At 42.1% G+C, this 27,471-nt stretch overlaps 2 protein-coding genes and 1 long non-coding RNA gene across 9 annotated transcripts in view; 1 reads left to right on the forward strand and 2 right to left on the reverse strand.

Annotated features, from left to right (window-relative positions):
• si:ch73-217b7.1 (ensconsin) overlaps positions 1-12,563 on the reverse strand; it is a 25,882-nt gene extending 13,319 nt beyond the window's left edge. The window contains exon 1 of one of the 7 annotated variants that reach the window (XM_037085905.1): positions 11,904-12,563. In XM_037085905.1, the coding sequence (XP_036941800.1) occupies positions 11,904-11,949 (46 nt within the window). In that variant the 5' untranslated portion in view covers positions 11,950-12,563. Of the gene's footprint in view, positions 1-4,079; positions 4,401-6,638; positions 7,264-11,903 lie in introns of those variants that run through there. The other 6 variants (XM_037085901.1, XM_037085900.1, XM_037085902.1 and 3 more) reach the window with 6 other exon arrangements.
• LOC119012268 lies at positions 11,906-24,586 on the forward strand. The gene is made up of 3 exons (XR_005072424.1): positions 11,906-12,044; positions 13,831-13,947; positions 23,755-24,586. It is a non-coding gene; the product is annotated as an uncharacterized LOC119012268 (long non-coding RNA).
• ppp1r14c (protein phosphatase 1, regulatory (inhibitor) subunit 14C) overlaps positions 23,092-27,471 on the reverse strand; it is a 23,421-nt gene continuing 19,041 nt past the window's right edge. Inside the window, exons 2-4 of the mRNA XM_037085915.1 lie at positions 26,517-26,600; positions 25,679-25,711; positions 23,092-23,600 (exon numbers count right to left, since the gene is read on the reverse strand). Of these exons, the coding sequence (XP_036941810.1) occupies positions 23,526-23,600; positions 25,679-25,711; positions 26,517-26,600 (192 nt within the window). The 3' untranslated portion in view covers positions 23,092-23,525. The remainder of the gene's footprint in view (positions 23,601-25,678; positions 25,712-26,516; positions 26,601-27,471) is intronic.

A 27,471-nucleotide genomic window follows, 5' to 3' on the forward strand; every position in this document is an offset into this window, starting at 1 on the left:
TTGAAACTCTACACTGCAAAAAGGAAAAGAATGCTGCAGAGGCAAATAGAAACCAAGGTAAATTACATCACTTTACTGAAATGCAGCATTTAAAAACCAGCAAAGACAACACTTACGGCCACGGCTCAAAATAAACTTCATCCATCAACCAAATGCTGATAAAATGTTCAAATGGCCTGTAGATTTGCTTCACTCACCAGCAAAAATATTTGAATATCTCCTTCATGCTTGCAACAGAAGTCAATCATTTACACTTCACGTCATATTTTTTTCGGGTCATAACGTTTTTTAAAGACACATTACACGGGTTGTCATAAGGGCTTATGATTCAAGTTTATGTGACTTGGACTTGTGCAGTACCAGGAGTAACCCATGCTAGATGTCGCATAGAATGGCTGAGTGTGTCAGGAAAGGAAAAGGAAGTAAAAGCAAAAATTGAACAAGGGAGGTTATCTGATTAAAAAGGTGTGCTCTCAAGCTCCACAGGGTCTCTGCAGTGCAGCCTGACAGGAAACAAAATAGGCTCAAACAATATATACTGTTCTTCCTGTATCTCAAATGTTCCCGGTGTGTTGCGGTGTTTTCACTCAGCTCAGAGCTAGGCTATTGATTAATGGCACTTCAGGCTCAGGGTGACTCAGCAGTTTCAGGTCAGCCTCCTGGACACAGACGCAGAGCTTACCATCAGGCCTTATGCAGAAACAGATAAGCCTGTCCCAAATAAAAAGCTGGCTAAATTAGTCAAGGATTTGAGGACAGGCAGTATTAGAGTGACAAACATGATCAAAATTTGCTGAAAGATTTATGACATTAACTAAAATAATTATAACTATATGCAAAAGCAATGATGGAGTGCAAAAATATGTGTTCAACATCTCCTCTGTGTGAGCGTGGTGAGAGAGAGAGAGTTAAGTCTCCTCAGAGACCAATCTGTCCCAGAAAGTTGAAGACGAAATTAAATCCTTCCCTCTGACCCAGACTAAACTACACATGGACTGTACCTGAAATAGCACAAGCTACACAACCTATTCTACATATTTTTATGTGGCTTCTTTATCTCTTGGCTTCAGTGACATGTTAGCTCAGTCGGGTAATTAAAGAGGCCGATGGAAGTGAGGAGCAAAGTACAAGTTTTACATCCACAGCGGTCTCCTATACCTTGATGAACATCTTGGCTCAAGATCTAATTTGTATGCATTTAATGCAAAAACGACAACTTCAACTGGATCCTCCATTTTTCTGCCTTATTCAAGGCTAATGCTGACTTACCATCTCAGCTGAGTTTTGTATGATCAGACATGCCCGTATGATAATCAAGCTATATGTTATACTAATGTTATACATATAATACAATATTAAAGGAAAATCATAGCTAATAAATAAAGATTATGGAAACATTTTAATAATAGATAATGGCCTAAGATGGATCAAATCTTTTTGTTCCACTTCCTAAAAATAAAACTGTATATCTGACAACACAGCTTTTTCCAGGCTTTCAAATGCTTTCATGGTCTTCATCACAGTAGATGGATTATGCAGTGATGGAGAGTATATGATTTTGTGACAGTGCTCAGCAATGTTTGAGTTTACTGGATTTTGGTGCCTCTGCAATAAATAAAGGGCAAAAAAACAAGAATGATTCACACTTCGTTCTATACTTAGGCAGAAATTGCATAAATCTAAAGTGGCTCTGCGGTTTCCACCCGAAGACACTGAGATTTTGTTCGCTGAATCACAAAGGACGTGCTGGACAAAACATGAGGTAATAGCTGCAGAAGTATTGCATGTCACTGTCTATGGGACATCTACAGAGGTGTGCACAAGTATTAACAGGTCTACCCTGCCTCAGGTGCACCAGCCTTGGAAACTGGTTTTTATTACAGCTATTGTTATAACAGGAAAGGCTGGGCTAGGCAGCGTTCCAATAATGTCTAGTCGATGTATTCCTTCCCGTAAAATCATTAGCTCATTGAGCGAGGAGTGTATTGGGCTGCGGTCAAATACTATACTGGAGATTTGTCAATGGCCTTCAGGACCTTAACAATGCAGACAGGATGTAATTCAAATAATTATGTCATATATCCTGTGGCTCTTTATCAAGCAACTTCCACAACAGGTCATATGACCCTTAGTCTACATCAAAAAGAAACACAATGAGGAATTCTCTCGATTTATTCAAGTTAAATTCTAGAGAATGATTAAGTGGACCTTCTGACAAGCTGAGTGGGCCACTTCACAATAAGCCAGCGGTGACAGGCTGAAGGCAGAGCTACTTTCCTCAATTTGACAGCTTGAACTGGAGCACTTCACTGACAAGAGCTGGGGATACACAAATGAGGAACAATTCCCTTCTTTGAAATGTCTGGCACAGAAACACAAAGACGCAGACAAGAACAAGAGGGACAGAGACAATTGGGTCAAGAGGGGAAAAACAACCTGTACTATTTACACTGAATTCATAACTTAGTTATGTTTTCTTAGTGTGGTCCCTATTCACATTACTTGGAAGTTCAATAATAGCCAGATGTTCGCTTATCGATCGATTGTTGTCGGAGGTGTGTGATATTTATCATTTCTGTGAATGATACAATGCTATGTGAGAAGCACATGACTGTTACAGACAATGCACATCTTGTCATTACTTTTGGATTCGATAGTGGCAGATTGATGAAACAAACCACCTCTCTGGCAACCCATCAGTCATCTGTAATAAGGTTTTACACTGACATCTCATCAATAACCCTCAAGCCCTGCCACAGCTTGGCTCTACACATTCTGTTGATGTTTCTCGCTGAGTAAAGGCCTGATGCAGCAGCAGCACCCTCAATTCGACTGAACATACAAAGAAGCCAATGTGGCATTTTTCTATCACCTAGTTTCCTAGACAGAGCCTGCCAAATCAAAAGAGAGTTGTGACATTACGGGCATAATGCATATAGAAGAGGTCAGCTGAAGTCAAAGGGCAGAATGGGGTTTTTGTTTGGTAACCCTAAAAAGAGAGTGACTTAAATAACTCAAGCCTCACAAAGAGAGAAAACGGTCATAGAAATGGACGAATCCATGGTCAGATTAGGACTCCAACCTGGATCCATGTACTCACAGTTCACATCAGGCCTTCTACTTGTAATGCAAGTGTTCACCCCCCACACTAAGATACTAGCTTAACTTTGAAAATCATCTGTAATTCATCTGCCTTTGCCAAAAGGGCAGATTTAGGGCCAAAACCAAGTGCTTGGCTTCGGTCACTGCACTGTCTGACAGGCATCTAACTAACTTATCAAAAAAAAAAAAAAAAAAACTTTCATACAATGGTTCATAGTCTCCTAATGCTCCATCACACGCAATGTGTGTCCTCTGTTGCCTCTCTCAGCCTCGTCCATCTGTTGTCAGGGTCATTAAACAAACAAGCCTCAAATAGCAGCAGGCATATTTGCTTGTGTACACTAGACCGCCATTTAACTGCCTTTGCAAATACACCAAAGACAATTATATTTGGAGAATAGTGCCAGTGCCCAGTAATAAATGTCCATCAGCGAACTTCCATAGACCACCTTTTGCCATGCCAATACAATACATACAGACTATATTCAAGGAAAAAACAGCATTGAAAGAGTTTAAAATTCTTCTAAACTTTAAACGGATTTAAACAGAAACAATGCAGAGTGTTCAGTGTCTTCAAATCCATATTGGGTAGACAGTGTGGGACTCATATGTACACTCAACGTCCTGAGTGGATGTAGACACTACAGCCTGACCAGTATATAAGCCAAGTTATATCATCTGCCAGTATTTGCCTATCACAGATCACTGCAAAAATGTGTGTCAATGTATCAATGTCAAAGTGTTTTACTTCCCAATACTGATATTGGCATCAGCCCCCAAAATTAAATGCACTTTACTTCAAACTAAATGCCCGTACTTCAAAATCCCAGCCATGTGTCATTTTAGAGGAGAGCGCCAAAACAACACTGTCTTGTTATTTAAAGACTTCACGGTTCACTTCCTACCTACAGCTTATACAATGCCCATTTATCACTTAATTATGTGGAATTCCTTGGATCAAATCAAAAAGTCTTTACCTGGATTTTGGCTCATGATTCCTGGGGTGTCAATACCAGGATGAGACCTGTTTAACCCCTGGTTGGCGTCCCACTCCGACTAGCCGGATTGCAGGGCCAGAATCAACATTCCTACTTCCTGAAAACATCCTACACAGCGGAAGATAAGCTTGTATCCAAAGTCCATGGTGCAGCGAGGGAAAAAGCAAAAAGAAGCAATACCAAACAACCCAAAAAAAAAAAAAGGGGACCACCCGAACTGCTACTTTTTCAGAATAAAGGCGAGAGCTGGAAGGGAGAAGGAGAGAGGGGTCAGCTCTGGTCGGTGACACTGTCGCTGAGAGCCGACTGAGTGTGAGACAGGTTGTGGCAACTATCCAACCCCCATCCTTTTGTCCATAAATGTGTGTGTTTATGTGTGTGTGTGTAAAAGAGACAGAGAGTGAGACATAGGGAGAGTGTGACTGTTTAATCTGCCCCTCCCTCCCATAGTGCTGTTGTGCTCCCCACCCCCAGTCTATCTGCATTCACTGGCAGTCAGATTAAATGGTCAGAGTTAGCGATTAATGCTGCGCTGTCCGGGCCAGTGGGTAGCAGGCGAGCTCACTGTGCCGCTCATGCCTCCCCTGCAGCCTGAGAGGATTAGCCACTGCTAATGCTAAGCTAAACGCTAAGCTCCAGCCAACAGAGAGGCAAAGAGGGCAGGGGGTGGGATTCCTTGTTTCTATCCCCAGGACAGGCCGTCGGGCCTGGATAACAGGTGCCTTAGAGGACGGGGCGACTGCATTTGTTGCACATGGCAGGTACAAGTTTCAACTCAGATGGTAGGAGGTTGGTCTAGAGTCACCCTATCACTCAGTAGTTCTTCACAACAGGGCTATGAATAATAGACACGGCTGTCGCCCAGTGCTGAAGTTTTGCCATCTCTTCTACAGGATGGTTTGACAAGGAAGCAATGTTGACAGAAACTTTGCCAACTTGTCGTTAATATAAATTTAGTGTTTGCATCTAATTTAATCTGAGATGACAAAGTCATAGATTCACGTTTATTCAGTATGTCAATCAAAACCTCATCTTAGCTCATCCAAACTACTATTCACATAATTAATCCTCTCAAATACTGAAGACTGTAGAGTTGAACAACCTCGCAGTTACCTGATACTTTGAGATCATGCTTGCTGCAAGATCTCACTCTCAGTCATCTCTTCATTTTCCCTCTTCACTCCGTTTATTCTCCTCTATTATTTATGGTTTAAGTGCTCGTCCCGTGACAAAACTGCAAAACCCTGAGCATGAGAATCATGTCTTGTCCTTATTACATTATGTAGCTGGTGCAAACACTTAAGTCATGTTAGCTAAGAGCTGGAATAAGACTGCAGACTAAGTGTACCTGAATGAAGTGAAAAATAATATAAACTTAATATTTATGTCACTGACTGCCTTCCTGTCTGAAATCAAGAACCAAATCCTACCTTTACAAGTTAAACCGTAATATGCCGACAGTAAAACTTTTAAAAAGAAAAATGCAAGGAGGACAGGTTTGGTTAACAGTTTCTCGCTTGCATCACAGCGCACTGCCAATCCAGAAGGACCCTGAGAAGTCCAATTTATTCATGTTGATTGATCCACATTGGCCCAAAACACAAATCCAGTGCCTTTATGACCCAGACTGTAAAACTACAAAACACAGAAAACATTGCTCATAGCCATTTTCCTCTTCTTTTAGTTCACTTCTAGTTCTTTAGACCTTAATCCTAGTCAGACAGAAATGGGTTACTGAAACCAACTGTCTCTGGAAATGTGACTCAGCGACACTGAATTAAAAGATCTAAAATGACTGAATAGATAAATGAGAATTCTTCTGATTTCAGATTTTAGAAGTTCTGGAATAAACCCAAAAGAACAAGAGAAGATCAGTGAAAACCATTTGCACATTCACACCCGCTGTGACTGCAGACACACGCTGTCCTGTTGACTGACCGCTCTGCTTACTGATGCACTACAACCGCATACACGTGTGAAGTGGACTGCACCTTCACTCTCATCTGTTGCCCTTGAGTTGACCTAATCTTGCCTTGTCAGCTGGTTTTCATGCACAAATGCGCGCGCACACACACACACACACACACACACACACACACTCCTTTCTCATCAGACTTGTCAGCCACCCGTCTTGAAATGGCTGAGCTTGATGGTTAAAATGACTTTTCCTCTGCAGGAGCAAACACTATACACACACATGCACACATAGATATGAAGTAATGTAATACAATTACTTTCTTACTATCCCAGTGCCTGGCACATATACTCATCACTACCATCCTACTAACAATTACCCATGTACACTTGTTTTTAATGCTCCACTCTTTCTGATGTTTTATTCAGTGTATACTCCTGTGACTCTCTGGCTAAACATCACTCTGCCCCAGTTACCTTTCTGTCCCACATATTAATGCCCTCACACACTCACTCACACACATGCAAAATTTAATGAACAGCACAAAGTACCAGAGCGCGCAAACTCATTGTGCTCTCCACTTACAACCCCTGTCAGTTTCCCTCAGTCATTTCCTTCCATACCTTTTTTCTTCTTCCTGTAAGCATCTCTCCGTTTCTGCCCCTCATCTTCCTCATTGATGGTGAAGAGAGCCGGGATGGCTGAACGGCTGCCTCCCTTCTTCAGTTTTCGCTTGCCCCTTGTGCTTCCACCTCCACTTCTTCCTTGTTCGTGTCCTTTACTATCTGGCATCGCCTGCCCTGTTGCTAACCCTTGAGCCTGTGGCTAACTTACCCAGCCCCTGCCCATCCCACCCTGCAGTGAAAGGTGGGGGGGGGCAGGCTGGTGGTTGACGCGCGAGGATGGTGATAGATGGGGCCACCCGTTAAAGTCTTCTTCTCAGTGAAGATGTAGACAGCTTACAGCTAATGCTAACAGCTAATTCCTCTGCATGCACATTGTTGCTCTGTGTCTGAGGCAGCAGAAAGAAGAGAGAGAGGAGGAGAGATGGAGGGCAGAGCAAAAAGGGCAGGAGAGATGGAAGAGGTGAAACTATGAAATGTGGCAAATGAGAGGAAAGGTTAAGGAAGGGGAAAGAATATGGTGCAGAGAGATGAGATGAGGGAGAGAGTGATAGAGATACAAACAGAGCTGCTCACTGTGCCATGTCCACACTGCCCACGATGGCAGTGCCAGGCATCGAGAAAGAGTGAAAGAGCCAGAGAGTGCGACAGGGTCTGAGGATGAGCTCTTGTTGTCTGGCTTAGAGAAGAAGACTTAATCCATACGACTGGCTCGGTAGAGAGCTAGAGAAATTGCACTTCTCTTGACTCTCTCTCTCCTCAAGAGATGCTGCTGCTGCTGTCACTACTGCCACTGCAGCCCCTCGTTTCCCTCCTCGCCTCTCCCTTGCTAGGCCTATGCAAACTTGTCAGAAGAATCACATCACACAGGAACTGGCTGTGGAGTGCACTCACACACACTGACCCACAGATAACGCGGGTAAAAGAGGGCAGCAGGGCGGTTAAAATATTCAGCAGGAATCCAGCGGAGGAAGGTGAGCCGGTACCAGTTAAGGGTTTCCCTGACAACAGCAGCACATGGACCACTGACGCAGTGGATTTGAGACAGCAGAGGACAGGCACACTTTAATGTAATGTATACACACACACACACATACATAACTAGGGATGCGCGCCTATGCACAGCAAACCAAACAATGCAGTACTGGAACTGCCTCTCTGGAAGGGGTGTGCTCAAAGAGCACATGGTATATGTCCCCGCCCCATTCTCCACTTAAAGAGCCACCAGCTATTTGGTATGGTAAATATGAAAATCATGTCCTGGTGGTTCCTTACAGGAATACACAAACACAGAAGTTCCAATATTCAGTGCATCAACATTCATATGAGCAGTACTGTTGTAGCTGCACTGCAGTTACAGATTCTCAGACTTGAATTTGTGCTTCATTTTCATTTCATACACTGACACTGCATGTGCAAATGCACTGGATATGATGGGATGAGAAATAAAGTTTAACCTGGCAGAGACAAACAGCAGGGCCGGTGTCATGGAAGCGAGGGAGAAATCATTGGCTAATAAAGTTATTACTGCTATTATAAGCCACATTATTGGAGGCCTGTCCAATAACAGTGCAAACATCAGCCTGAGCAACCATGTGGCATGTGACTGTGCTTGCTTATCTCACATCTACCAAAGCAAATACACACAGAGATTAAACACCCAGTATGACAGCTTGAGTCTTCCTGCCACTAAGACTCTGTGGCTCAGAACAGCCACGTAACGAAATGATTAAAGACACAACCGACAGGCACCTTGGCTGAAACCCAGTGCAGGTGCACTTCTTGTAGCTGGCCTTACATTTAAGTCAACTATTGCAAATGGCCCAATAGACAATATCTGCAGACTAGCATTTATTAAAGAATTCAACTGATTCCCATTTCTTTCAAATATGTATCTGGTGCATACTTGCATCCAGGGCAAGACTTGCTGCCTCATCTCCCTTCGGGAACACATGCTGCACAAACACACATACCGGTATTCATGAAAGAGCAATATGATCTTTGTCCCCACAGGATAGAGTACTGCTGTAATCCTACACTCAGACTTAAACTGGATAGGCTAGGCTACACACCCTTCTCACACCTTGTGGATATGTGTAGAGGAGGACCAGACATGAGAACAGATCAAATGCAAACAGATACATTTGGCAATACCTTTAAACTACCTTCTTCTTAATTGTAAAGAAGTACAGCAGAGCAATTAGTAGATACGGATTATGAGTTTTGTTCTAAATGCAGTAGTTAAGTAATTTTATTTCAAAAATAAAATACTTGATTTTTCTTGTTGCACAGGATACAAGAACATGATGGGTCGCTAATGTCAGAAAAATTAATTAATGAAAAGCTCTTGCCATGAGAAGTTTCAGTTAAGGCTAATCGGTTCATCTTACAGCAAAGAACAGGCCAAGATAAAAAGCTATGTCTTATCTCTGTGTCCTCCACTGGTGCCAGGTTTTCAAAAACTGTGACAGGTAGACACTTGTTGACATGACCGAGCTCTGAAGTGTCTAACTGCTAGACTCTTCAGAGCTCAGAACTGATTTTTTATTGGTTGCTACTGTAAGACTCTAACAGTAGCAACCAATAAGAAGTCAGTTTGCCAGCTGATATAGACAGAGATATGAAAACTGGTTCTGCCACAGTTTGAGAGAAGACATAAAAAGCATTTGGGGGCAGGCATATTATGGGCCAACAGACTGGAAAATGGCTGATATGAGAGGACGGCTGATAATCCTGCAAAACAGTGATCAAAACATTAGAGTCAGTGTCAGTATTTTTGATCAAAGTTGCAGTGGTGCAGTGGACTGGATATCTTGAAGCTCACGGCAGCAGGAGAGTAAAAGATATATAATACGAAAGGAAGCTGTTTATGAATATGAGGCAGGCAGCAGGATTGGAAAGCATGAAAACATAACAATATGGAAAAAGGAAACCAAGAGTTTGCAGCACAGTCACTTGAGACTGACATAAGTTTTTATTTGTGGGAAAGTTGAAAGATGATGATGACTATGTGGATGGAGAGGAAAGCAAAAATAGTAACCAACAACAAAGCTGCTACTGTAATCCTACAAATGTTAAGTCTACTATTTGTTAATTGTTTGTCATTAAAAGCACTGATTACTGCAGAGTAAAATTGTTAAATTTTGCGTAGCCTCCAGTGAATTCTAGGACAGCATAGATTAGTGCCGAGTCCTCTGGAGGTGTTGTGGACCAAACAAACGGTAAAAGATCCCTGTGGGATACTTGATAAACTCAGTGACACACCCACGCAACCAGTGTTGGGAATGACGGTGAATAAGGATGATGATACTCAGTGTGGTAAAATGATAGATCCTCTTTTTCTGCATTTCGTGCAACCATTTGTGGATAAATGGTTCATTCTTTTAAGATCTGAAATAGGGTTCCTAGTTGAATACTTCCAAACCAAACCAGCACATTTCCTTGTGAAACATGTGGGGTAACATTATGGACACAATGTCCACAACAGCGATAATATTACGAGTATGAGTACATTGTAAGACAATCATCTTAAGATAAATCATGATATCAGTCTAACTGATGAGTACATAATGTCCCTAAAATGGAAAAGAGCAAAAGTTATGCACTTAATGTGCTGTGGTGTCGCAGAATTTGATATGAACAGGGATCAAACAATGTATAAAAAAGTACATAGGGTCTTTGTACCATTTAAAAACATGCGTGTGTGCACACACACACACACACACACACACACACACACACACACTGCAACTTGTACATTCCAATGTAAACTGGCATAAACTGGCAAAAGGCCAAACTCCCAGAAAGTAATACAGCGCCAATCAGATTTACTGGAGTACATACCACAAGCAGTTACGAAGTAGTGACTCTGGCCAGTCAGGGCTTTGTTTACATTACCTGTATGCTTTAATAAAAATACCGATACATGGTGCCATCGTATTGATAATCATATGGCAAACGGAAGCATTACGATGTACTGCCTTACTGAAATGTTTGTCCCAACCCTATTTGCCAATGACCATGCAGAATTCAAAAGCTGTCATGAATTCAATGATTAAACTCATGTTCTATAACAGATCCAACATTGAAAACCTCAGCAACAACAACAGAGCATCTTAAGGTGGAGATGGCGTCAAGTTTGTCGACATTGATGGTTGCACTGATCTGATGTACAGTGATGTCACCGGAGGTGTTTTGCCAATTAACAGCTAATTGAAAACCACCTGTTGTGTCATCATTTTATATAAGCGAGGTCTGGCCAGAGAGGAAACATGCAAACACGACTGAACTCTCCGAACAACAGAGAACTGTGCTGCAGAAATTGAATCAGCCCTGTTTGTGATGCAAAATTGAATTACAAATTAAAAAAAAAAAAAAAAAAAGAATTACCCACAATATTCTTGTTTCTGTGATTCCAGCGACACCACTGGTGATAAGTGGGTATAGCTTTGATGCTTTTTAACAATTGAAAATTAACTGACAGCAGCTCAAACACTGAAAAACAATGATACAAACACCACTATTTGCATTTGCTTTAAGGTTATTACAATGCTAAATGATTGAGATTAAAAGTACATAACACCAGACAAGAGTCCAACAGAAAAAGAGGGTAAAAAGCGAACTGTATGGAGGCTGTGAGTGGCCATTTTCAGTCCTAATGTTAATTTAATAAGTGACACCGCCATGGATTTACTGTTTAGGTTGCAGGTGCGCAGTTACCAAGAGTTAAAGATAAGTTTGGGGTGTTAACAGGCCAGTCCAAACCTGTGTGGACGGAATTAAATATGTTTTAAAACACCTGTACCAGCCAGAGAACAAAGTTGTAGCCTGAAGTCACATCGCGAAGCTAGCAAAGCCTCTGGTCACGTCAAGGATTCACCTGTCAAGTCAGACTGAAGGAGCGCCGCGACCGGGCGACAAAATGTCAGCAACAGGTGTCTGAGGAGCTCAAAATATCTGCCGACGACAATGACGACGACAACCGTAAAACTGACAATATCTGTGTGGTTCAAAGGGGGAAAACAAAAGTTCGTGTGAAACAAACGTACAGCAACCTGTTGAGTGAGTCGCTTGATAGTTAATCCCACTCCCGTGACCGACCCGGCTCCGAGGACTTCAGTCTCCCCCGGCATTAAGCGTTCAAACACGGACAAACTCAAACGAAACACCTCCCTCCGACCGGCACGTAATGGTTTGAATAACAGCTCGTCCGTGTTTAAAAAAAAAAGTTTGTGAGAGTAAACTTTGCTGTCGGTGGGAACTCACCTTGGGACTCGGGAGGAGATGCGTCGCTGCCATCCTGGTCCGCCATTTCTCCTGACGTCAGCTGAGAGGGATCAACGGCAGGAACCCGAGGGGACCTGCCGGAGTGATCCTGAGGCAGGCCGGGCACCCTCCCACGGACAGGTGGGGGTGCGACACCGGCGAATAACTCAACTAAAAACTACAATAAACTCATAGCAGTGTGTTATAATTACATACGAGAAGCAGAATACACCTTTTTCACTCTATTAGTATGAGTCATTCAATACATTTGCATCATTTTGGACCTTAAATGCAACTTGGAGGCTAATTAGCATTAGCTGCTACTGTGTAGGGGTTGTAGTCTTGCCCAGCTAGCTAATAGAGTTTGTGTGAATAATGATATAAATACTGACTGGGGAAAAAAGGGACTGCTTGATAAACTTGAGATGTCGCAAGGTGTACAAGTGGTACTACACAGTGTCAGGTCTGTCTGAAGTATGCTGACATCTACTGGCACTCAAGGTGCACCAATATAGTGACAGCATTGTTATGGTGTCTGTGTACAAGTACATTTGCTCAGGTACTGTACTTAAATACAGTTTTGAGGTACTCTCACTTTCTGCTTCCACTCCTACATTTTGGAGGCAAATATTGCACTTTTTACTCACTACATTCATTTGATGACTTACAAGTTACAAGTTACTTTACTGCATTTTTTAAAATCAAAAGGTGTACTAGTCTTTCACTTGTAGTTTTAGGAAGAAACTCTGATCAGATGAGAAAAATCTTGATTGATTGCTTATCATGACTGAATAAACGTAAAAGTAGCAGTATTCTGTATGTCAAAAGCAAAAGGACAATAGTTTTTTCTTCAGAAGGGGCACAATGTAGTTTAATGTTCAATATTAATGAGGTGATAAAACAAAGTCAGAAATATGTGGGGTTTTTTCCAGAACTGAATAAATAAGCTGTTCTCAGAGGAAATTAAGGTCCCAAAACACAGTTTGAAGGTAGAAAGGTGGCAGGGTCCGCCACTCTCTCTGTTCTTTATTAAAGAGTATTCCCCAAAACTACATAGTGTGCCTTTTAAAGTACCAAAAGTAAAAGTAGTGATTATGCAGATTGGCCAATCTCAAAATAATGTGTATCATAATTTTTGATATATAGTGATACTTGTGTATGTCACTGTAATGTTGCAGCTGGAAAAGTGGTGGTGTTCTCAGTAGACATTTTGACTTGTAATATAAGGAAAGGCCCAGCTGTTGCTAATAACATTAATGATGGCTGACACCTCATAACCCTGTGTATATGTGTAATTGTAGCTCTCCTCTGAAAATTGTGTAACATTTGGAGGCACATAGTTTACACTGGACAACAGATTTAGTTATAGCCAGAGGTTTTGAACAGGCAAACCAAAAATGACATTTCTTTAGTGACCTCATTGCTGTTGTCCATTGTGGCCAGCAGAGGGAACACTTTGCTTACTTTAATATTGTTTGACTCATCAAAACTGTACTCAATCCCCTTTGTGATGGTTCAATACTTTTCTCATTAGGTTTCATTGGTACATCAATACAATGTTTAAATCAACATTATCAGCTAATTGCAGACCTATGAAAATTATTGAAGTGCTGTTTAATGCCTTGAAATATTTACACATGAATAACAGCAGCTTTGATGAGTCCATTACATGCCATTACCACAAATTTCCCAATTCACCAAACACCAAAATCTGGCTCTTGCCAAAAACATAAGTGAACAACACAGTGCATGGAAGTATAAAAGGCTGTTTCACCTCATGAGGCATTTCAGTTAGACAAAATGAGACATGAGTCAAAAATAAAACAGACCACTGTTATTTTAACTAACCCAGTGATATTTGAGCAAGGATTTACTGTTCCTGGCTGAATGTATGCTAATCTCTGCTCATATCGCTGCTATTTGCCAGACTGTGCAGCCCCCCCCTCTCTGGACCCCCAGTAAAATGGCTACTCATTGGTGCACAGCAAGCTGCAACCATGGCAACCAGCTGTTTGGCATGGAAGGAGGAGATGTTGGCCTGTAGGTATGTACCCCAAGACTCACACACTAACACACAGACACACTCTTCTGGGGCTTGTCTGTGGTGCCTGAGATGGAAAGGATGGGCAAATGATTACAAAGAGAAAACTTTACATATTTAACAGGCTTGTATATGGTTTAACTTAAGCCCCTCATCCCCCTACTTATTTTTCAGACAAAAGCCCTCCAGAGAAAACCACCCCCTGCTCTTCTTTTCCTCTTGAGTGTCTGTCTTTGTGTGTGTGCTTGATGTCTGTTTTTTCATTTTTCCCATGTGAAGGTTGGTTGTGAGTTACAGGCTTCGGTCAGTAGGTGGTGGTTAAAGCCTGGGGTGATGTTCAGGGTTATGTGTGTTTGACTGCATTCACATGTGTATGTTGAAAGCCTCCCTGAACTGTCTGTAATTGGCTCTCAAGGGAGGCGGATCTTGAGATTCTTCCTACACAGGAGTAGATCCAGACCATAAAAAGAATATACACACTGAGTCTCTGCATGGCACACAGTATTTACCTGCAGAGCTGAAGCGAGGGCAGACAAAGAAAGGCAATGCATTTCCACTTTCAGATGCTTATCCTCGCTGATTAATGCTCAACTGGGGCCGGGGCGTGGGCTGCTCAGGAATAAGCAGATCCAGGAACTGATTGATTTTGAGGACAAGCAACCTCTCGGCTCCTCACTGATTTATTTGGATTAATTTGTCTTTGTGCTTGCACATGACATAGAGCAGGGGCTGGCAACCGACGGGGTGAAGGTCAGATAAATTTCCAGGTCAACCAGGCTGGTTTCACGAGCGAGATCAACGATCCAGAAACAAGCTGCTGTTTTTTATACCCAGAGGAATGTGGTATTAAAGCCCCTTAAAACTTGGCTCTAAAGCTTTACACTAAGACTTTCTATTTATAACAGAATGTTTTGATGACGTGGGGTAAAAGTAAAATCAAGACATCTTTACGCAGAGTTTTAATGTTGTTTTTCAAGGAACGTTGGTCTGGCAACATGGGCATACAACTCCACAACTGTCATCCAAATTAGAATTTTAAAAGAATCCTGAAATCTAATTGCAAGTGTGCATATATATATTTTTTTCGATTGAGTCCCACCTCCTTCAAACCAGTGAGATGAGGACAGATAAAAAACACAAATCCCCAAATCTTTGCCAGGAAATGTTTTGTTCATGTTAGGGCACATCGCTCATAGTAAGAGGCTGATTGAGAAAATACATTAAAGGTCCAGTGTGTAGAATTTGAGAGGATTCACTGTCAGGAATAAAATATTATACTCACAGTTCTGTTTTAATTAGTGTATACTTACCATGTACTCACTCACCAGAATCCTTGTATTTTGTAACCTTAGAATGAGCATTGTGCTGCCTACCGTATCCCAGAATGGACAAAACCAAGCATTGACTTGGGACAGGGCCTATACAATTTGAAAGGGAAGGAGAGGGGGATTCAGTTGGTTGCAATTTTTTAACCTGGAGGCTAGATGCCACTAAATTATACACGCTCGTCCTTTAAAGTCTCATATGTGGGTGAAATTCAACTCTTTGAATCAGAGGAGAATATAGGAAATAAACTATATAATTATTGTTACCACCTTATTATGTCAAAAATAAGAAGGCTACATCTTTTTACCTTGTGTCATGTAAAATTAAACTTTCCATTTGAGTTTACATTCTGTAGCAGGTTATTAAAGCACGCTCTGTATTGCACCTGGCGTTGCAATAATTCTCACAGCAACTGAGGGCAGCACAGCAGCCAATTATGCGGTGCTGAGCAAGTGTAGAACATCCAGGAGATAATGAAGTAAACAATGCATAGGCTGTAAAGAAATTCATTTCAAACCAGCTTGCGGACACATGCCTCCGTGCTGACGGTAGTAACACATTGCCACCTACAAAACGCTCATCTCATCGAGTGAGCAGATGTCAGCGTGGTGGTGATATCACTTCAGCGATGGATTTTCACAGCTTAGCTTCCATAATCTTTTCCTTGCATAAAGTGCCTGAGAAAACAAGATTGTGCTTGATTTTTTTTATTTATTCATTCAGTGTTGCAGATGTTCTCATGGTGGTGAAATGACATGTACATTTGTAATTAATGAAGCACATTAATATGCAGGTTTTATCCGCTGTCATCAAGCAGCCCACGTAGTGTTACAATGCTGCATTTTTAAAGAGGAGGTGCAAGCATATGATTAACTGTTCATCGTTATCGCTGTGATTGCACCACACGGTACATTACAGACTGTAACCGGGACTCACTTCTGTTCCTTCATCTTATCACTTTTCCTTTCAGACAGACTCTTTGTGTCTCTTTTTTCCCTACTTCTGTCTGGGTAGCCCCGGCTCTTTATCCTCATGTTACCTTAGCAGCAGCAGACAGACTGGGACCGTCTCTGCATAGCAACAATTCACTCCAGACTAGTTTAGCCTCCATGCATACATTCACAGCCTCTTTATACAACAAACAATGTCAGTGCAATGGAGTAGTAACACTGCTTTGAACCCAACGTGGGATACAATTATGTGTGCAATTGGTCATTGTTGTTATTATTACGACATGTAGTCAGTCTTTTTTTCTTCTCGAGATGAGATCTTTATGTCTGGATCTGAAATCTCAAACTTTGCCTGCAGTTCTAACCTTCTTCTCCCCTGTTAGACTTTTCTGTTGTTGTTTGTATTCTTATAAGGGTGCTAAGCACGTCTGTGTTGTTTTGGTAGCATAGTGATAATAGCCCCTTTAATTATCCCTGTCTCTACATAATTCACTAGAAACAGATGGCATAATGGAGAATGATCTGAACTCACCCCCTGCAGATAGACAGATCCCCCACTAGGACTCCCCCCCCACCCCCATGTTGTCTAAATAGACTTGCCTTGCCTCTGAGCACACACACACACACACACACACACACACACACACTTCTCTGCACTCCGTGTTGTATCTAGGTATGAGATCCTTTACTGCGGACCAATCTCATCCCTCCGATTATGTGCAGAAAGGGCCAATCGCAGCATAGAAAACAAACCACAAAAACAAGCAGTTCATACACAAACAGGCCAGCAGACATATGGCTATGTGACCCAAGTAAATAGTGCTATTAATTCTAAATCCCTGCATTTAATCCCTCCAGTGGTCACAGTGGTATTGTCTGCACAGTGTTTACAGCAGCATTGTTTACTGTCTGACATCCAGGCATTTATTGTGTTGCGTAGGGCTCAGGGCAGTACTGGGCTATAACGCATCAGATACATAAAATCTAGGCTCCGTATGCTCCCCTGCTGAGTATTGTCTGTTCTAATGATTCAACAGAAGCTACATTAAGTAGTTATAATGGCCTCTATTATAATGTTTGCCTTCTTGAAGATGTATGTACCATTTCTGCATTGATTGTACTAACATCATCCCAAATGTTTCCAACTATTATTCCAACCAACAAAAAGTGGTGGGTTTACTCAAAGTAACACTGTGTTTAATTTGGCCATCTGTCACTATTGCTTTTGGGAAAACATCAGATAATACGTCAGAGGATGAGGAAGGAAGTTGTCAAACGTGGCTGAACATAACGTGAATAAAAATCTCATACTTTATCTCGTCTGTGAACATTCTGCCCTAGTGCCTGTTTTCATCTGCAACAATGCAGATTGTTTAACATCAACTCCCATGATCCCATGCTAATTACATCTTTTCTTTTGAGAGACCCCTAGCGGTAGAAATTACATACTGTGCATTTAAGAATTTATCATGACAAACATAATCATAATGTTTCATTAATTAATCTGAATTAACAAGTATAACAGTATACCATTGATGGAATGTAACTAGGTACATTTACTCAGATTATCTACTTTGGTACATTCTTTACTTGAATATTTTAATATTACGCCACTTTGTACTGCTCAGAGTGTAATATTATATATAAACTGGACTAAAAGACCTACCTTTATATAAAGTAGTTAAAACTAGGAACATCTCGACCAGATACAATATTTAAATGCTCCATATGTATTGATACATTTGTATTGGGAATCTGGTAATATAATATATGGTGTAACATCAGTTGGGGAGACCAATACTTCTGCAAAACATCAAACATTTTGACATTGTTGTACTGGAACTTATACTTAAAGTTGCTGCTGTGAGTTATATATTTTCATTTGAGTAAGTGTTCAATAAATGTACAATTACTGTAACATGATAATCGTGAACAAAGTAAACCTTGTTTTAGCGGACTACAGAGCAGCTTCATGTAGTCATAATAAGTTAAAAGCTCCTTGTATGTTTAAGACAAGGATCTGAGTACTTCTTCTTCCATTGCGCACCAGACAATTATCACCTCCTTCCCCCCAGTCATGTCAGTGTGTGCAAACAGAGGTAAATATTAGTACAACAGCTTTGAACTTGAACTTTCTTTAAACTGCTGCAGACTGATGTGCTAAAGCAAATTCCCACATATCCAGCCAAATCTATTCGCCTCCAGCAGTAGTTGAGGCAGCAGTGGTAGAAACGGTCAACGCTGGCAACAAAGTCTTGTGTGATGTTGTACACGCCTACATCTTTTTTATGCTTGAGGAGCAAGAGTTGTAACATTTATGTCTGGAGTGCTGGAAAATTGAATGGGCTCAGTGTAGTGAAATTAAAGAGATTTCCCACGAGATACACGGCAGGTTTTATTCCACACACACATGCATGCTGTGCAAGTGGAACACGTGCATGTGTGTTATATAGTATTTATACAGTCAAGGCAGGAAGGTTGTTCTCAGGGATTTGCTTGTACTTAAAGTTGAAGTAGAATAAAATATTCAGTCGTGGCCAAAACACATAATCTCACTGGAAATTACTCAATCTGGAGCAGTTTCTTCTGGCCCTCTTTACAGTTCACTTTGTTTGTTTGTAGCAACTTTTCTGTCACAGTGAGTTAAGTAGAGGAAGGGCAAGAGAGTCCTGCCTGCCATGTCCTCCTTACCCACAATGCAGCAGGTCCAGTGCGCAGGGTAAATACAGCTTTTTGACATGGAGGTGACAGAAGAAAACATCACCTCTTCTCTCCCTCTCCCTCCCTCTCTGTCCGGGTAATCAGTGCTGCTGTACAGCTGCATTGCCTGTCATGTGAATGAATGAGCTGGCTACCACAGCGTGACACGTCTGCCCCAGCATTTTATCTGATGCTGCAGTTGGGTTCCACAGCAGTGGAGACGAGATGGGATCTCTCTCCCGGGTAGGGGAGAAGACAACGCTGGTATCACCCTATCTGTCATCTCGCTCCTTACCGCCCTGGTCATATATACAGTCTCTGTCTGTCTTTTTCCATTCTCAATCTGCGCCCCCTCCTCTCTCTCTTCTCGTCTCCCTGAAGTGTTGGCATGATGGATCGCTGCATCCACAAGGGAGAGAGGGGGAATCATAGTGAAGTATAAGACGAGAGTGGGGGGGGTCGAGGATCGAGAGAGAGGGAGAGAGAATGGGAAAATGAAGAGGGGGATGGGAGGACATTAAATTTACAGAAGGGTCTGCTGGGCTTCTTCACATTAGGAGTTATGATGTGTTCCTTGAAAACAGACCGTGGCTTCGAAATGATAGCAGCTCATAAAAATGACACTCCCTTGCTCTCGCCAGTCTCCTCTCATTTCATCCATCCACATCCTTTCTTCTGCCAAACAACTGTCTCCATTCACATCAGTTTTAATATTCACAAACACCATGACCGACAGTGACTCGAGGACGGCGCTGGTGTGAGATCTGCTGGTGTGCAGCCAGCTGACTGGACCGACCATGCCGGCTGGCTTGCTGGCTGGCGGGGGGGAAGCTCCCGTCTTTAACCATTCTCCTCACATTCACCTTGCAGTCCCAATTATTCAAGGCAGCGTGCGCGAGCGATGCGCTCCCTGCCAGCCAGCCAGCCCCAGCTGTGAAAAGTGGGTCATGGAATTTAAAGGCACACGACGCAGCCTCGTTGCACCGCACAGTCACTCTGGCACCGCTCCGGCTTTCTGTTCCTCCCAACATGCAGCAGCAACAGCAGCAGTGCGCCGATGTGTGCGTGCAATTCTTGTTCCTGCAGTGTAATCAACAAGGCTGTTTGGGAATGTATGTCAGTGAATTAGAAGACATTCATTATCATGTTCTGTTGGTGTGTGTCTCCCTCTCTTTCTGTTTGTCTCCTCTGTAAACTAGCCTATATTCTTCCATGACTTCTCTTTAGAAATAGAAAACATATGAGTGAGGTTGACTTGATCCCTCGCAGATCAATGATCATGAAATTTTAAGTTTCTTTGTGGTCAGTCACTCACATTGGCCTTCTAAATAGTCTTAAAATCTCAGACATCGGTGCACACTCTCTACCTAGCAACAGCGTACAGTAGGACAGTGGGCCAAGCCATATGGGGAAAGACGTGCTGCAGAGAAAGGCTACTCATGCGCACATTGAGCAATAATGTCATACCCCGATGAGCAGTTTACAAAATCAGACAGCGCACATGACTGTCCTACTAAACTCCCGCCACATTGCGTGGATGGAACACATTGGGAACCATTGGTAATTGCTTTAATATGCCCCTCGTGCAAAAACACCTGAACGCAGCAACCTCCCTAATTGCAAAGACTTTCAGAAGCTGTGTAAAACAGAATGGAATGAAAACTAACTAAAACTAACCCTTGGGCTCAGAAATACGCAACCTGCAGCCGCTTGGCTTAGCTTAGCATGAAGACTGAGAACCTGCCATTTTAACCAACATTAGTTGCTAATAGGTGAATTTTGTTACCTTTGAAAAGACATAGGAAAGCTGTTTCCACCCGTCTTCAGTTTTTATGCTTAGCTAAGCTAACGTGCTGCAGGTGACCTAGATGACAAGAGAGATACTACTCCCATGTCTGTAAACTTTCTGCTAACTCTCAGCAAGAAAGCCAATAAGCTTTTTGCAACCAAAATGTTAAATCGTTGCTTTGAATTAAACACAAACACACGTAATAAATTCAAAAATACACAGGGAGAGTATCTGTTTAAACAGTACAGAGTCTTTCTGCATTTTTATTATCAGCAAAACAAACCACACACCACATTACATTTTAAAAACAAGAATGCTTATCGTGGATGTACAGAAAAACAAAACTGCAGCTGAAAAACTGAATATTTTAGTCTTGATAATAATAATAATAATAATAATAATAATAAAGGTATAAAAAGGAAAAAAGTGTTTTATTCTGTGAAATAAAAACCTTTGGGCCAACAAAATGTTCCCCTCGACATGCGACTTTAAAAACACATGCAAACGTAAAGCTTTCTAGTATGGACACTTTCAAAATACTCTCCACACGAAATCCCATAAATTATAAAATATCAGCCTATTGCCCCTGAACTGTTTCTTGACAGAGAAATATCCTATGGAGTACCTCGACGTGAGCCCTGGATGCATCTCAGTTGCCTATAATGGCTCCCTCCTAAACTTTAACTTCCAATTCACTGATCCGGAAAACAACTCAACCATCGCTACCTCCCTCCCACTCCTGTCCAGTTCGAGTGGAGTGAAAGGAGATGAGAGGAGGACGCCACTTTAGACTGTATGCACCCCGTCAATAAAGACAGATACGTTTCTTGCAGACGGATTAGTCTGGCATCATTCGACAGTGAAAATGCGTCTTTTTACGACCGAAACCTGGGAAGAACATCAAAAACAGCACCATATTTTTTAAAATTTTCCTGGATTCTCTCCAACGTGACCGTCACGTTGTTTCAACACAAAAGAAAAAAAAGTTCTACACAGTCAGACATGGCAGCTAAGTCAAAAAGGTTTGTTTTTTAATTTTTTTGTTCGATTATAAGTTGATAATATCTATAGTCTTTATCAGTGTTTTATCTCTGTTGTTAGCATGCAAGACGGGTGCTTCTCAAGTGTCATGTTAAATCAAACATTGCCCTGCTTTTGTCTTTGGCAGCTGAGGGTTTATACTGTATATCACACGGCAGGTTTAGGTCTGCTCCATTCCGGTTGGTTTGCAATCAACTGCTCGGAGTGAAACTGGGCCCAACGCCATAACACCAGCCATGATTGTACCAGAGCTTACAGGTTTGCTTAGAGTGTGTCGGTGCACAGAAGGTCATTAACAATAATAAATAACTGAAATCCACCTCTTTAACCCGGGATTATTCGATTAAAAACATCTTTTCCTGCAACCTGGAGAAGTTTCAAACATCTTGAAATTGCGCGCACACCCCTGGCGACGTCTCACAAAACTTAAAACTATTGGAAATGCCGTTTCACACAAATGCCTCCATGACGTATGACATTTAGGATGTAATACTCCCAGTTTTGGCACACCCTCCCCTTGCAGGACCCGACAGGTTTAAGTGTCAAAAGTTGCAAGTTGTCCTCTGGGTTCTGACTCAGCCGCATTTGCCTTTCAGGTTGTCAGTGATTTAAGGTTCAGTGCTGAGGAAAAAAATGTGAACTGATCCTGAATATTCCTTGAAGGCAACGTCAGCTGCTATTGGAGAGGCAAGTTTGCAGAGTTAAGTGAACCGGAGAGTGAGAAACAACTACAGCTTTTGGGCTTTGTGCTTAAACCGAAATGACCAAACTGATATGTATTCTGATGAGGGAGAGCAATGAACAACATTGCATAACATGGTTGGTGAAAGGCTGCCAATCATACAGGTTTTGTAGCCTCGGACAGAGGACTGCAACACCCATCATGCCTTGCTGTGGTGAAAAGTGTTCTAGAACAGTGGGTATAAAAAGCAAAAAAAAAAAATCTTCGTGCTATTTTAGCCTTCGTATGCTAAAATATCCCCACTCTTCCCAGAGTTACGTATCACTAAAAAAGGACAGAAGTGATGCATTACCTTGCCGCCTTGTGCTTAAAATAAAACTACAGATCTCCCTCACAAGCACCAACAGAGTAAAGATAAGCAGGTCGACTTTGAAGTAGGACAAAAAAAGAAAAACAGTCGGAGACCACATTTCAATCACATGAACAATAAATGGCAATGTACAGTACAGGTTTTTTTTTCTTTAAAAAGAAGAAACAGCAAAACACCTCAGTAAAAAATAACAAAATCATGAAGCACTGTGTTTACATAGTGCTACTGCTAAATTCACACCTACTGCAGTACAAACAATTTTTTTACCACCTCCCTTTTTTGAGATCTGTGGGTGTTTTTTTAAATTTTTTTTTTTTTAGTCTTTATGGCTGTTGGGATCACAGCGTCGGCGTGTAACATGGCTCTGACGTGTGGAATAAGGTGGTGTCGATGTTAAAGCACGGGTTGCAGTTCTGGCACGCTCCAGGCCTGACGTTTCATTGTGGCTGTATGCTATCGAACCATGTCACCTCTGTTTTGCTTAAGTACCTATCAACAGTCAAATATTATAATACGCCTTGTTATTCTATGTGATTGTGAAATAAATGACGAGTGCTGAATGCATGGAGTTCGTGGTGCATGTTTGCAGGTTGCAGAATAGTTACTAATGCTGTTATGTTTAGATAAGTTAATCTTTGTGATGACAGTCCATGTTGAGTGGGTTAAGTAGGTGGAGCTGAGATGATGTAGTTTATGGCTGATCGATGGTAGACGTTACAGCCATTATAGGCCCTTCTTGGTTGGCGCGCTGAGTTTTCTCATTCCTCTTATCCTGCCCAGCAACTCACGGACAAAGTCCTGCAAGAAATGGAGAAAAACAGGTTAAAGAAAAGGAAAGAATGTCTTTGATTGTTTGACATGCAGCAAAGTTACCAAATTAGATCATTAAATACTCCCAAATAAGAAGACCACACAATTAAAATCTCTCTTCAATTTCTGTTTGATTTTGCAGACTAAAGCAGGCAGAGGAGTCCTGCTGTTGTTTATGGGATGTGACTGACAACTGAAAACAACACAAGTAGGCCTGAACGGAATTGATGAAGAGACTTTGACACTTTGAGAAAGTTTAAGTTGTTTTCCTCCCCAAGAGTTAAAGAAGAACACTGATACCACTCTCTCGCAAGAGTTCGATTTACCAACTTGAGCCACTGGTGGTCGTAGTAGCGCTCTTCTACTGTTTATCTGATTCGTTGAAGTTAGCTCACAATAGACGATGGCTTGTCCAATCAACTATTTTTTGTACGTACTCGCCCTTTTCCAAACAGATTCCAGAGCTTCTGTGTTAGCATTGTAAGCACCTACACTTGAGCTGTACCTGAGCTGAGGCAGCTACAGTTAGCACCAATCAGCGGCTACTCTGGTGATGTGCTGCCCCGTTTCTTTCTCCAGACAAAGTCAGACAAGCTCTTTCCCCATGTTAGTTATGCTGGTTTAAGCTTCAAATTCAGTGCAGACAAGAAAGCAAATAAGTGAATTTTCCAGAATGCTGGCAAAAGAACCTGGCAGCAGCTTGTTTCACACTCTAATATTGATATCTAATGCAGCAATACAAAACGTGACTGTCAGCTCTTCAGGGTAATAGACAACCAAATGAATTAGATTAGTTTTTGTGTTTTCGTGCCATGGGTGATTAAAGGAGAGCAGAGCCGAAATTACTCAGTGGAGTCGACTCAAAAATATCTTGTTTTGTTCTGAATCCATGAAGAAGAAAATAAATCAGAATTAATACTAAAGGGATGGGAAAACAAATTCCAATTAAAGTGGGAGTGCCCTTTTTAAATGACTGGATGGATTTTACTGGATTGTTAAGAAAATGAGTCAGTGAGGAAAGAGGACAAAGAGGAGCCACATCTTGGGTTTAAGCTCGAGGTTGTAAAGAGGAATATTCCAGAATATAATCCCCCTCATTATATCAGGGGTGACACCGCTCGTGACCTAATTACTGATGCCCCCATTCGGTACCTCTCCTCCTTCTCTGTCTTTCTCCCTCTAGCTGTCTTTTCATACATCCCTCCTATCCTTCACTTGTTTCTCCTCATCTCCTGTTATTTTCCCAGTATGCCTTTGTCATGTTCACCTTTTTCTCTTTGCTTTTCTGTTTATCCCCAGCTGATGCGTCCTTTGTAGGATTGTGTTCAAAATGACATCTGTGCTACTTCACTCACAAGGGATTACAGTGTGTGTGTGTGCGTGTGTGTGTGTGTGTGTGTGTCTGTGTGTGTCTGTGTGTGTTTGTGTGTGTGTGGAGGTGAGACACCTATAAGCGGCCGTCAACCTGTTCGGACAGTTCTGTAGCTTTGGATAACAGTAGTGACCTTGTAGTGGTTGTCGCAGTACAACATAATGCTTCACACACACACACACACACACACACACACACGCTCACCGACAACAGATGGGGAAGTCCAGCCTGGACGAGATTGCCATACGTGGAGGTGTAATGTGATTGGTCTGCAGTACCTTTAATCACTGGGATAGCTTAACCCTACCTCACCCGCACCCAAACACTTAACTCTTTTACGCAAACACACACACGCACCCTTTCACACAAACACAAACCGACCCAACAAAACAAATTTCGTTAAGTGTTGTTTTTGCTAACAGGGTCAGACATCGCCTTTTTTTTCTCTTTGAAGCACTTTGTGGTATTTAGGTCAGCATGACTGTGAAAAGGGAAAAGTGTGTACGTCTGTCACCAGACATTAATTAACCACACGCATGCACATCTGGGACACGATGCTTCAACATACAGCGCTCTATGCGCTGCGAATCGAGCGGTGCATTAGCATCAATAACGTCTGTCTACACAAAAGCTGCCAGGCCATTGATATTGAGCGTTTCATTGTACAGATGACAGGCACACTAAACATACTCACCTCTGTGGGTTTGTAGCAGTCTGTTAATGATTCCTGTGTACAAAGAGAAAGGGAAAACAGAGTGAGGCGATGATGGATTTTAGTATTTGAATCACTGGAGCTCTAGGAAACTGTTAAAATTAACATACATTTCAACATCAGCAGGTGTGTTTGGTCAGTGAGTTTTAAAATGTGGATGTCAGTGAGACTCAGGCTTTGGCAGCAGCCACAATCACACAACAACAGTGTCTTTGAATGCACCGGCTTAAAGAATCGTACAGGGAGAAATCAAACATGCTGTACAGCAGAAAAGGCAGTGATGCCAATTTATCCACTGACAGAAGACTCAGGAAACCAGCATGCAAAGCAGTGACATGACAAGTTGGACTTTAAAGCAAGGATTTTGCTTCATCTCATCAAGACAACATCTCATCTGTGTGTGTTCAGAAGCCAGAAAGATAGATCCGGTACAATTACGTCAGACTGCTTCATGAGTCTGGCTCATAAACACAGTAAATCAGAGGACTGGAATTCTGGTGAGTCCTGAGGTCAGTCAGAGGCTGAGCACTCTCAAAACCTTGATTTATATGTCACGTCAAATGAAGAGTCTTTTGGTTTTTGACCATTGATTGGAAAATTTGGTCAGTCGGTACATATGGGCTGTTTAGGCTGATTGAACACAAACTGCAACTAAAAGGTCCAGCAGTCAAACTCTGTTTTCTGTCTGAACACAGTGCAGTTCGCTAAAAATAGATGTGTAGCTGCAGAGACAAACACACACACACACACACACACACACACACACACACACACACACACACACACACACACACACACACACACAGTCACAGGGGTATACCTGCAGTTTGCTGGCTCTCTCGTCATCACTGGTGACCTCCAGCAGGTCATCTATGTCTATCTCTACTTCTGGCATCTCTTCCTCCTGAAACACAGAAACACACTTGGTTAGTGAGCTGCTGACACAAAGCGCAGTTCAAGAAGGAGATGAATACAAGCCAGCAAGAGGAGATGAGACGAACAGGAAGTTAAAATGGATAACTGGAGAACCTCAGTGCCAGTGAAACCTATTTTTACATCATTTTCACCCAAATCAATCCCAGTTACATATGTTCTCTCACATTCAGTCCTTTCATTTCACTTCTCAGCACAATTCTTCAAGTCTGTATTCAGAACACGTTCTTGCACTTTCAGCTCCACATAGCCCGAACACACAGTGTGTTTGCCTATTAGGAGCACTATCATATGGAAATGTCATTGTGTCATGCCGAGCTGCCAGGGCTGGGCCGTTTAGTGGCTCTGTGGTTGGAGGCTGTAGTCTGCTCAGCACCACTTCAAAGGTCCTGTGTCCCTCTGGTTCATTTTATTTCACCACGAGGCTTGTGCAAAAAGAGGCATGCAGGGAGGATCAGCCCTTTTCCTCCCAGCTACCGCATGATGTATCTTCCAAACTCTCCCTTCTGGGAATTACAGCCAGAGGAAACCATGTACATGTGCAGCTCCTTCATGCTCCGCCAACAGCTGAACTGCAAACTGACAACATACTGCATGATTGCAGCAAAACTGACTCTGCTGCATATTGGATGAGTCTGCACCTCGCGATTTACGTCCAGTGTCAGCTCTCACTGTCAATGCAGGAAGAAGTATGTCCTTCATGTGTAGAGGTAGAAAGTGAGGGTGGCGACCGGACATGAAGCGAATGGGATTGTTACGAGGGTCCACAGTTTGCATCTCGTTGCAGCCTGGCAACTATGTCTCCTTTCTAATAACTGTAATCATATTTTTTTCTAATCTTG

The sequence above is a fragment of the Acanthopagrus latus genome, chromosome 22, assembly GCF_904848185.1.
Source record: "Acanthopagrus latus isolate v.2019 chromosome 22, fAcaLat1.1, whole genome shotgun sequence".
In the NCBI taxonomy this organism is placed as follows: Eukaryota; Metazoa; Chordata; class Actinopteri; order Spariformes; family Sparidae; genus Acanthopagrus; species Acanthopagrus latus.